At 42.6% G+C, this 12,374-nt stretch overlaps 1 protein-coding gene across 3 annotated transcripts in view; it reads left to right on the top strand.

Annotated features, from left to right (window-relative positions):
• Positions 1 to 12,374, top strand: part of TTLL4 (tubulin tyrosine ligase like 4) — a 36,839-nt gene that overhangs the window by 9,118 nt on the left and 15,347 nt on the right. For all 3 annotated transcript variants that reach the window (XM_019741790.2, XM_074313342.1, XM_019741791.2), the window contains exons 2-3: positions 9,107 to 9,267; positions 10,200 to 11,786. In XM_019741790.2, the coding sequence (XP_019597349.2) occupies positions 10,297 to 11,786 (1,490 nt within the window). In that variant the 5' untranslated portion in view covers positions 9,107 to 9,267; positions 10,200 to 10,296. The remainder of the gene's footprint in view (positions 1 to 9,106; positions 9,268 to 10,199; positions 11,787 to 12,374) is intronic.

The following is a 12,374-nucleotide window of genomic DNA, read 5'->3' on the forward strand; positions in this document are numbered from 1 at the left end:
TTTACATCTGAATCTTTCCTAAAAAATTCCTAAAACAAGGATAGTCTCTTACATTGACACAGTATAATGATGAAAATCAGAAAATCAACTTTGATATAATACCGTATACTATAATACTATTATCTGGTCTGCCTTATTCAAATATTGTCAATGCCCTTTAACTGTTTCAGGCTCACACATGGTATTCCGGTGTCATGTCTTTTTAGTCTCCTTTATCTGAATAATTCCTCAGCCTTTCTTTGTCTTTAATGAATTTGACACATTTGAAGAGTACAGGCCAGTTACTCTGTACAACGACCTTCAACTTGGCCTTGCCTGATACTTTCTCATGCCTTGAAGATGATGCATTTTGGGCAGGAAATCACAGAAGTGATGACGTGTCCTTCAATGCATCATGTCATGGGGCACATAAAGTCAGTTTGTGCTATTTCTGTTGATGGCATCTTTGACTACTTGATTAAAGCGGTGGTGTCTGTCAGGTTTCTCCACTTCAAGTTAGGATTTTCCCCTTTGTAATTAATAAAATCTGGTGCAGAGATATTTAGAGACAATATAATTATCCTATTTTCCAACAACCTTTCACCCACCAATTTTAGGATCCACTGATGAGTTTTGCCTGAAGCAGCTGTTACTATAGGGGTTGCCAATGGGGATTTTCTATTCTCATTAATTGGAATTCTGTAAGGAAGAGTTCCTTCTCCCCCGTCATTCATTCTTCTGTTCATTTATATCAGCATGGATTCGTGGATTCTTCTTTTAGTTAATCTGATAACTCATTTATTTTGCTGTTCATATCGTCCTAGATGTGGTGAGAGGGATCGTCTTTAAGGTGGCTCTCTGTCCTTTTTGTCCCTTCCACTTTTCACAGCTTTGTTGAGGTATAATTTTACATACCATACAATTGATTGACCCAGTATAAAAGTAGAATTCGATGGCTTTTAGTGAATTTGAACAGTCATGCAGCTGTCACCACAAGTCTGGCTGTAGAACACTTTCACCACCCCAAAAAGTTTCCTCATCCCCATTTATACTCATTCCTCGTTCCTACCTTTAGCCCTAGGCAACCCCTGATCTACTTTCTATCTCTGTAACTTTGTCTTTTCTAGAAATTTTGTAAAAATTGAATCGTATATTATGTATGAGGTGTGATCAACAAATACGGTGAATGTTTAAATAAAAAAAAAATTATTACAGTAAAAGACACATGGCCATTACTCCCCTCAGAACACTCCCCATCACTTCAAACACACTTATCCCATTGTTCTTACCACTTTCTGAAGCAGTTCTGGACGTCCTCTTTCGTGAGCGTTTTTACTTCATCCTCCATCATGACAACGCTCCGTGTCACACATCGCTTCTGGTATATGGCAGTTTCTGTCAAATAAAAACATTACAGTGCGTTCTCATCCACCTTATTCACCAGATTTAGCACTATGTGACTTCTGGCTCTTTCCCAAAGTCAAAATGACCATAAAAGGTAAACATTTTGAATTGATTCAGGGCATCGAGGCAGCCACAACAGCACGACTAAAGACACTCACAAAAGAGGACTTCCAGAACTGCTTCAGAAAGTGACTAGAGTGATGGGATAAGTGTGTTCGAAGCCATGGGGAGTATTTTGAGGGGATTAATGACAATGTGTCTTTTACTGTAATAATTTTTTATTTAAATATTCACTGTAGTTTTCGGTCACACCTCATAGTCTTTTGTGTCTGGCTTCTTAAGCATAATGTTTTTGAGATTAATCCAGGTTGTTGCATGCATCAGTAGTACACTGCTTTTTATTGTTGAGTAGCATGCCATTATATGAATATGTCATATGTTCATTCCTTTATCAGCTGATGGACATTTGAATTGTTTCTAGTTTTTGCCTATTTTGAAAAATGCTGCTATGAACATTTGTGTATAAGTCTTTGTGCGGACATATGCTTTTTGTTTCTCTTGTGTAGACACTTAGTGGAATTGCTGGGTCACTATAAAACTATTTTTTTAATCTTTACCTCATACTTTTATTAGTTTTTAATTTTTAAATTACAGTTGACATTCAATATTATATTAGTTTCAGGTGTACAGCATAGTGGTTAGACATTTATATAATTTATGAAATGATCACCCTGATTAGTCTATTACCCACCTGGCACTATACATAGTTATTACAACATTATTGTCTATATTCCCTATGCTGTACTTTACATCCCCATGACTGTTTTGTAAGTACCAATTTATATTTCTTAATCCCTTCACCTTTTTCACCCAGGTCTCCAAACCTCTCCCATCTGGCAGCCATCAGTTTGTTCTCTGTATCTTTGTTTCTGTTTTATTTGTTTATTTTCTTTAGATTCCACATATAAGTGAGATCATATGGTATTTGTCTTTGTCTGACTTATTTCACTTAGCCTAATACCCTCTAGGTCCATCCATGTTGTCACAAATGGTAAAATTTCATTTTTTATGGCCAAGTAATATCCCATTATATATATGTACCTCATCTTCTTTATCCAGTCATCTATTGATGTGCCGTTAGGTTGCTTCTACCATGTTTCCCCCCTAGTCGGACAAGCAGCTCTAATGCATCTTTTGGAGCAAAAATTAATAAAAGACCTGGTCTTATTTTAAACATGGTATGTCTTGGCTATTGTAAATAGCGCTGCAGTGAACATAGAGTTTCATATATCTTTTCGAATTAATGTTTTGTATTTGTTCAGATAATACCCAGAAGTGGAATTGCTGGGTCATAAGGTAGTTCTATTTTTAATTTTCTGAGGAACTTCCAAACCATTTTCCATAGTGGCTGCACCAATTTGCAGGCCCACCAGCAGTTCATGAGGGTTCCCCTTGCTCCACATCCTCACCAGCAGTTGTTTGTTGATTTACTGACAATAACCATTCTGACAGGTGTGAGGTGATACCTCATTGTGGTTTTAATTTGCATTGCTCTGATGATTAGTGATGCTGAGCATCTTTTCACTGTCTGTTGGCCATCTGTATGTCCTCTTTGGACATGTGTCTGTTCTCTTTAAAGAAGCCGCCAAACTATTTTTTAAAGTGGCTGGACCATCTTACATTCCCATCAGGAATGTATGAAAGTTTCCCTTTCTTCATGTTCTGGCCAACAGTTAGTATTATCAATCTATTTGATTATAGTCATTCTAGTGGGTACATAGTACCGTGTTTTCCCGAAAATAAGACATAGCTGGACCATCAGCTCTAATGTGTCTTTTGGAGCAAAAATTAATATAAGACCTGGTCTGATATTATATTTATATTATATTATATTATACCCAGTCTTATATTTTATTAAAATAAGACCAGGTCTTATGTTAATTTTTGCTCCAAAAGATGCATTAAAGTTTATTGTCCAGCTACGCCTTATTTTCGGGGACACATGGTAGTATCCCATTGTGGTTTTAATTTTCATTTCCTTAATGACTAATGATACTGATCATCTTTTCATGTGTTTATTAGTTATTTGTATATCTGCTTTAGTGAAGTATTCATGTTTTGCCTATTTTTAAAATTGCCTATTAATATATTTTTTGAAGTCAGTTGGTTTTCATCTTCTTAGTGAGTTGTAAGAGTTTTTGTATATTTTGGATATAAGTCCTTTATATTATATTTGCAAATGTTTTCTCCCAGTTTGTGGATTTTTTTTCATCTTTCTAGTGATGTTTTTCTACGTTTTTAATTGTGATATAGCTAACTAACAGCTGGACTATTATCAGTTTTCCTCTTATCAATCATGCTTTTGACATCATATCTAAGAAACCTTTACCTCAAGGTCATAAAAATTTTCTTCTGTGTTTTCTGCCAGAAGTTTTATATTTCAGTTCTTACATTTAGCTCTCTGATCCATTTTGAGTGAATTTATGGTGTTTAAGTGTCTAAGTTCAGTTTTGTGTACGGATATCCAGTTGTTCTAACATCATTTGTTACAGACTGTCCTTTTCCTCATTAAATTGCTTAGGCAGCCTTGTTGACAATTATAGGCATATCTTGTAGCTATTGCAGGTTTAGTTCCAGACCACTGCAATAAAGCAAGTCATGATCTTTTTGCTGATGAAAGGTCTTTCTTTCAATTTGTAAAAAGCACAACATCTACGAAGCCTGATAAAGCGAAGCACGATAAAACAAGATATGCCTGTAATTGACTATAAAGTAAGGGTTTATTTCTAGACTCTATTGGGTTGTGTTGATCTATATGTCTTCTTAGGTCAGTACCGTATTATCTTGAGTATTGTAGCTTTATACTAAGTTTTAAAATCAGGTAGTATTAAGTTCTCCAACTTGGTTCACTTATTTTTTTTTCAAAATTGTATTGGCCATTCTGTTCTTTTCCATTTCCATATAAATTTTAGGATCAGCTTGTCAGTTTCTCCAGAAAAACCTGCTGGGATTTTGATAGGAATTGCATTTATCTCTTAGATCAATTTGGGAAGAATTGCCATCTTAACGATATTGAGTCTTCTAATTCATGAATGTTATATCTCTCCATTTATTTAGAGCTTTAATTACTTTCAGCGGTGTTTTGTAATTTTCAGTGTACTTCTTTTGTTAAATTTATTCCTGTTCCTTTTGATGCTATTCGTGAATGGAATTATTTGTTTTATTTCATTTTACTTGTTGTTAGTATATAGAAATAAAATCTATTTTTGTATATTGATCTTATATCCTACAGTCTTAATTAACTTGCTTATTCTAGTAGGTTTTGTGTGGATTTCTTAGGATTTTCTATGTACAAGATCATGTCTCCGTCAAATAAACATAGTTTTACTTCTTCCTTTGCAATCTACATGCCTTTATTTTCTTTTTCTTGCCTTACTGCACTGGTTAGAATTTTCAGTATAGTGTTGAATAGAAATGGGGTGAGTAGACATCCTTGCCTTATTCCCAATCTTAGAGAAAAAGCATCTAGTGTTTCACTATAAATATGATATTAGCTGTTTCTGTGATCTTATGACATGTTCCTATCAAATTTTGAGTATTTCCTTTTTAGAGCATTTTCCAGGCTCATGTGATGTTTTTCTTGCCCCAGCTGTTTTTCAAGGAACTTAGTTCCTTGGTTCCATTTATTGACAAATGATGTATGGGAACCAGTGTCTGGGCAGTAGGTGAGTAACAATCACTTTTTACCTTTTCACCCAATGTTTTCAGAAATCCCGAATATCTAGTTATAGAAACCAAAAGAAGACCCAGAAGCAAGGGTCTTTTCCTGGTATGTCCCAAAGCACTTTTCAGTTGCCTTTTAGTGCCAAGTCATACCTGCAGCTGAAGAATCCAGTTACTGGTAATGTAGCAAATATCACAGAAGTCCCCAAATGACAAGACAGGTATGTCTTTGTGTAAAAGAGCATTACACATACTAGCTGAAATTCGGGGGTGGAGTAATATTGCTTGCTCCATGTGTTTCCCCTCTGCATTGAAGCTTAAGAAAAGGGCTGAGGGGAGAAGGTCAGATCATTTGGTTCCCGTAATAGTGAGTATGATAGTGAGCATCACTTGACTGTGAGTATGGGCCACGCATACTCATTGTGCTGTACGTGAATTTTCTGGTTAGATTCCATCTCTGCCCAGTGGGGTTATGGTACTTCCTCGCTAGTCTTTCCCTAGACATTCCAGCTGTGTTGTTTCAGCATTGAATGGATACTCTATTCATCAGAGCTCTGTTTAACGTGAATCACCAAGGGGTGGCAGCTGCTGATGATGCCGCATGGGTGTGAGTAGTGGCAGTGCCCTGGAGACTCTTGGAAAAACTTCCCACAAGTAGTATGTGGTTATTTGTTTTTGAAAGATCAAACAATACAGATGCCTGTGAAGTAACCTGGAAACGTGGCCCACTCCCCTCCACTGCCCAGTCCTTCATCCCACCCCTTCCCCCAAGATAACCACGCTGATAGTTTAGTGTATATTCTTCCAGACCTGTGTTTTTCTGTAAGTATAAAAAATGTCCTGAGAACTGTTTCAGAGGGACTTTTCTTCCCAAGAACTCTTTCCTTAGCTGCTCTGCCCTCAACTAACCTTTCTTTTCAGCTGGGCATATTCCGGTTTGGACTTTGAGGAACTTAGCCAGACACAGGCTTGTTTCTTCTAAACTTGAACTTTCGTACCCCCTGTTTGCTTCTTAAGTAAGCCTCCTGTTGCCCAGGGATAATGTGTAGAAGCAAGAAAGGTGTAAGATTAGTAGCTCTTTAAAATTTGTTAGATTATTCAAAATATTATTTTCTAGATGAGGTCAGTTTATTTCTTCCTAAAGTAAGTTCTTTGTAAACTGTTGATTGGAGGGTCAATTGATGGTGGATCGTTTGGACTTAGCGTATGTATGAATGCCTTTGCTTATCTTTAAGTAGTGGATAGATGTGGCTAAAAAATATATATGTAAATTGAATGAAAATAATGGAACTTGTGATTCCTTTTAATTTACATAATCACCAATTACTATAAGTTTAGATTTGCTTAAGTCAAGTGTTTTTGAAAGGAGGCTTCCATTAGTGGCCGTCTACATACATAAATATTAGTACCTTTTCTCCTTGTTCTCTTTTCTTTGATGTGTCATCCTAAAATATTTCCTGGGAGATGGGCAACCTGTCTCTTGGATTCTAAAGGCACAGACACAGCAAGTTTGTAGCATCACAGTTCATTTAGAAATTTGAGGGAAGCTGGGAGAAGGGTTTTGCAGACATTGTGTCAGGAGCCCCAACTACACTACAGGGGACAGGTTTTATGACCTGGCAGAAAACGCGCCTGCTGCGTGTATGCTGTCTGGAGGGCCTGGGGGCCAGACATTATTTGCCCACCTGGACTTTGCTATGGCAGAAACCACTATTCTTAGTATGTTAGGTTTTAGAACTACTTTCTCACTTCCTCTACTTCTTATATTTTGGGCCTTTTAAAGCTTTTTAAAGTTTGTCATTTTGCATTCCTGTAGGGTGAAGGGGTCAATTCCTGGCACTTCAGTGGCAGTGCTGTTGAGGGCAGCACACAGGAGAAGGTGACGTGTGGCAGCCGTCGGGGCGGGGACCCAGGCTGCCTGAATGTTTGAGCTAGGGCTCTGCTTGCCCATCACGTGGAGCTTTGATTTCATCAGGCTTGTCTGTAAGCAGAAAGAAGGAAGTGGCTTTTAGCAATCATCATTTCCTCGTCTACACCACACACTACTTCTGAACCAAAAACTGATGCCAGGTTGGAACGTTTGTATGTGACCGTGTTATGAGTGATACTGGTTACTTCATGTTCTTGAAGCTACGCTCTCCGAATTATCTGACCGGACAGATTTGCCTTTGCTTGGCAGTTCTCACACAACTATCTTAGCCATCTCTGGATGTTTCTTACGAGCTGTGGAGCTATTTCCCAAAAAGAGAGTTACAGAAACATCTTCTCACCTGCTAGGCCCCTGGGTCTAGATATGCATCTCTGGGAAGGCAGGTCGCCCTTTTCCAAGTTGCCATCCTACACGTCATGGGGACTATGAGAGGAAACCATGAGTGGGAAATGGCCATTGCAGAGACATGCGAGAGCTGGAATCCTCTTAGAGAGAAGAGAATCCGCTTTCCTCAGGCACTTGCCCTGCTGGCCCGCTTCCCATTCTGCCTGGAAGCAGGCCACCTGCAGCTTCGCCTCCCTCTTCCTCATTTGCATTAGAAGTCAAGTTAGCTAGATGCCAGGACGCCTGTGTGCACTATTCCTGGCACTGAGGATTCACACAGTACAATGCGGAGAGGGAGACATTGAGCAGTCTGTGCAGCGGGCACCCAGGGCTGCAAAGGAAAGTGGGATTGGCTGTGGTGCTGATGAGGATGAAGTAGTCACTTCGCTCACAAAGGAGCTCAGTGTAAACAGTGGAAGAGTATTTCCAGCCTGGCTCTTGTCTGATACCAGAAGCTTAGGGCTAATTGAGGGAATAGTGACTGTGTGTGTTTCATTCCTGTTTAAGAGGCCGTGTGGAGTCAGACAAACCTGAGTTTTCATCTAGGCACCACTCGTTATTGGTGGTTTAATTTAGAAGAGTTGCGTAGCTCTTCTGAGTCTCCGAGTCATCATCAGAAATTGAATGTGAGGCTGCTGTGAAGATGAAATGAGATAATACAGGCAAAATGCCTAGCACAGTACCTGGCATTCGTTAGGCACCCAAACTAGCATTCCTCGGTGCTTGAGTGTTTCCCGTTCATTCATTGAACTTTTTCAGTTTATTCATTCAACAGACTATTGAGCACTTACTGTGTACCAGACCCTGTACTGGCGACAGCAGCGGGAGGAAAACGTGCTTCTTGCTCTTAGTCAGATGAGCAGTCCATACTTAAAGCTTGTTGTAAGAGAAACCATGAACCTGTTTGAACAAGGGAGTCCAGGAGGGCTGCCTGGAGAAGGTGATATTCTAGCTGCTCGTTCTGAAGTCTGGTGAAAGTGAAGGAAAGGGCTCCAGGGAGCGGCACTTGTAAAGACATACCGGTCTGAGATAGCAGGGTGCACATGGGAACCACAGGTGGGATATTCTTCAGGGAGTGCCAGCCCTAAGTGTCATTTCCTTAGCCCTTTCCTCCCATCACTTTGGGGTGTCTGCTGTGTTGTATCGGCAGGGCAGGATGTGGAATCCTGAAAGAGGACTCCGTGAGCTGGGACTGTGAATCTGTTGAGTGTACACAGCACATGCACTCGTGTCATGTTGTAAAGTCACGGGCATGATTTGCCTCTTCCTTTGCATGTGCCGCTTCACCATGAGGGCATAGACTGTAATCGTGCCCCGCACAGTATTTCCGGAGTTTGGACGTGGTGGAGGTCCTTTTTCTGTCCTTAATTTGAACCTTAATTTGAAGTTACTGGCATCAAAATCTAGTTGTAACACTTCCGCTGTTTTAACCCACTGTCATTTTGAGTATCAGTAGTGATGAGTTCTGGGTTTTGTACTTTTGAGAAAGAATCCACATAAGTCAGCCTTTGCAGGAAGAGGGTGACATCGTGTGGCTTCTGCAGGCTTTTTGTAGCTGCAAACAGGAATCGTGGATCTCCCTTGGCCATTACTCTCTTATCAAAATACAAGGTCCTCTCCCTGTTGAAGTTTATGTTTTAAATTTAACTTGAACAAAAAAATTCTCTGCTAATTCCTTCCCTGTAGCCACTCTGAAAACACTTGAGGAAGAGGCCAGGATTCCATTCAGATGAATGACTTCTTATAAAAGGATCTTGTTTTTACCTCCGGATGCTGTCATGAAAGAAGGCCCACCTTTCCCTGCAGTTGTGAAAACTGGAGACTGTTTTGTGCAGTTGATTTAGAAAGTAAGTGACCCTGCTGAACAGACTGTTTGGGACCCAGAACTACAGCTGGTTCAGAGATTTTTGCTTTAGAGGCAACACTGAATGAGAAACATAGGAGACAGGCTCTCTGTCCCTGAGGTCAGTCTGGGATCTGGAGTAAAGAAGGCTTCTGTGCCCTTCTTCTTGCCTCTATATTCTACTCTCTGAACTCTCCTGACCCACTGGAAATAAAGTCATTTTAAGTAAAAATAATGTTGGTATCTACTTCCATTTTGTTTCTTTTATTTCCCACCAACGCATGGGATGGACTTTAATTCTATACAGTTGGCAAGACTCTTGAAGAAATGAAATTACTTTCCCAGCTCCAGAGGTCAAGGGAGTTCTCTGAACTTGTCGTACTTTGCTGAAAAGTAGACCACACCAGGAGCAGCTGAGCGTTGGTCAAAGACCAGTAGATGTAAACTATGTTTCTCGAATGATCTTTGACCTTTCAGAATTGGTTGGTGAGAAAAAAGATACTGGATGGTTTCTGTGTCACCCCCAGACTGGCCTTATTCCTAGCCATACCAATGTTAGGTGAGGGAAGGAAGCCCCTCATGTAAAGTTGTGGATAATGAAACAAAAAGATGGGGTTTTTTGTTTTTGTTTTTGGATAGAAAGGAACTGGCCCTCTGAGTGAGAGAGTGGCATCAGGTGAGCAGACTCACAGTGGCGGAGCTGTAAAGTCTAGTCCTTGATGTTGCCAGCTTTGATCGCATGAGGGTAGCCGGAAGGCCACTGAAAACACCCTAAGAATCTAGTGTTCTTCTCCCAGGGCTCCAAATGACGACCAAGACTGGTTACCCAAGAAATACTGATGATGTGGGACTTTGTTGTTTACCTGGGGACTGCTGTCGCATTGTATGTGTCCTCCTGGGACTGTGACATTCCCATTTGTTTCTCTCCCCTTCAAGCTGACGGACTTCCAGGATGCAGCTGCCGCCACTGGCAGCGTGTGGCACCTTCCCTCAGCAGGGCCATGAGGCCGTGTGGCCATGACGTGGGCCCCCCATGGCCTCAGCGGGGACGGAGCACTACAGCATTGGCCTCCGCCAGGGCAACGGCTTTAAGCAGACGGGTCCCGTGGGCCCCGCACCTGCCCTGCCACCTGAGAAACGCTGTGAGGGCCAAGTCTGGCCTCAGGCTCATCAGCAGGTGAAGCCGATCTGGAAGCTGGAGAAGAAGCACGTGGGGACACTTTCGGCAGAATTGGGCCCAGGCCTCTTGGGCCCACCCCAACCAGCATATTTCTTTTGCCCCAGCACTTTATGTAGCCCTGGGCCCACAGCTGTCCTTGCAAGCCACAGCAACTCCTGTTACCTGCACTCTCTCCCGGACCTGGTCAGCCACACCCTGCTGTACCGCCGCTCCAACTGTAGGGACAAAACATACCAGCAACTGGAATCTTTCTGTTTGCGTTCAAGCCCGTTAGAAAGAAGATCTTTTTCTCTCCCTCAAAAGAGCTTCCCTGTCAGACTCACTGCCAATCAGGCCACGTCTCTCCCGGTCTCCCCCATGGCCCAGCCCACGGCGTCCTCATCCACTGATCCGTACTTCTCACTGGGAGCAGCCGGGGAAATCCCTTCAGGGAATAGCCTGGCCTCTGCCATCTCAGGGAAGAGCCCATCTCCACTCTCCTCCTCCTCCTCCTCCTACAAGCCCACGCTAAATAACAACTCCTTCATGCGGCCAAATAGCACTAAAGTGCCTTTATCACAGGCCACAGAGGGCCTGAAGCCACTGTCCTCACCCAGGATCCACCTTGCCTCCTGGCATCATTCAGGGGGCACTGGAGACTGTGCACTCCAGCCCATTGAACACAAGGTCCCCAAGAGCAATGGCACCGTCCTAGAGGACACCCTTGCCCGTAGCACCCTGGCTTCCCCCAGCTCCTTAGACACTTCCGCCACCAGTGTTGCCTCTCCCCAGTCTAACCAGAGTAACTTAGCCACGAGGGCAAAGCCACATCCCTTTGGCCTGGATGGCGACTCTGCTTCCCAGGCTCTGAGCAGGGAGGTTCGGTTCACTGAGGCTGTGAGGAAGTTGACTGCACGAGGCTTTGAGCCGCCGAGGCAAGGCTGCCAGTTTGATCAGTCTTGTTTCATGAACCCCAGCTTGCAGTGGGATCTCAACAGGAACAGGCGGTGGAAACCTCCTGCGGTAGACCTGCCATTCCCGCAGGAGGATGCTGGCGCAGACGGTAGGACGCTCCCCGGAGCTTCGGATGCCTTGGAGTTGGATAGCACCGTCTTCTGCACCAAGCGCATCAGCGTTCACCTCCTTGCCTCACACGCCAACGGGCTCAGCCACAGCCCTGCCTGTGGGTCTGCGGCTGACTCCCCACCACTTGGAGAAGACAAAATTCCAGTTCTGCCTTCTCCCCCTCAGCCCTGTGGCTTAGCCGACGTGGCCACCCGCCTCTCTTCCATCCATCTGGGCCAGCTTGGGAAGGAGGGGCCTAAAGAAGCCAGAGAGCTGGACTCATCTTCTAGGGATATTGGGTAAGTGGGGGAAAGTTTTCGGTTCCTTTAGAGCTGTAGAGTATACACACCATGATTCGGTGACACTGACCCTGTGTCTCTAAAGGTTTTATTTTTCAGTTGCCCTAGAATTTTGGTTTTCACTTTAGGGCGAAGGTCAGCAAACTACAGCTTGCAGGCCAAATCGCACCCACTGTCTGCTTTTGTAAACAACATTTTATTGAAATGGAGCCTTGCCCATTCATTTACTACCATCTATGACATTTTTCTTGTTACAGTGGTAGGGGTGAGTAGTTGTGACAAACTGAATGGTCCACAAAACGGGAAATACTTACTGTCTGGGCCTTTAGAGGAAGAGTTTGCTGACCCCTGCTTTAGGTTATAACCAGGTAGAAATAAGAATTCCAGACACCCAATCAGGTTCTCAGTCATTCCTGGTATGACAGCCGTTGCAGCGTTAGAGCATACATGTACTTGGCTGCTTCTCTTGGCTCCTTGTTACTTCTCTTAAGCCTTGGTTCACCCAGGCCTTGGCCAGAGAGAGGCCTAAGGACCTTTGAAGTCCATTACCAGATAGTCATTGATGGGGTTTTGAATGCAGAATTTTGT

Source organism: Rhinolophus sinicus, linkage group LG01 (genome assembly GCF_036562045.2).
Source record: "Rhinolophus sinicus isolate RSC01 linkage group LG01, ASM3656204v1, whole genome shotgun sequence".
Taxonomy (NCBI): domain Eukaryota; kingdom Metazoa; phylum Chordata; class Mammalia; order Chiroptera; family Rhinolophidae; genus Rhinolophus; species Rhinolophus sinicus.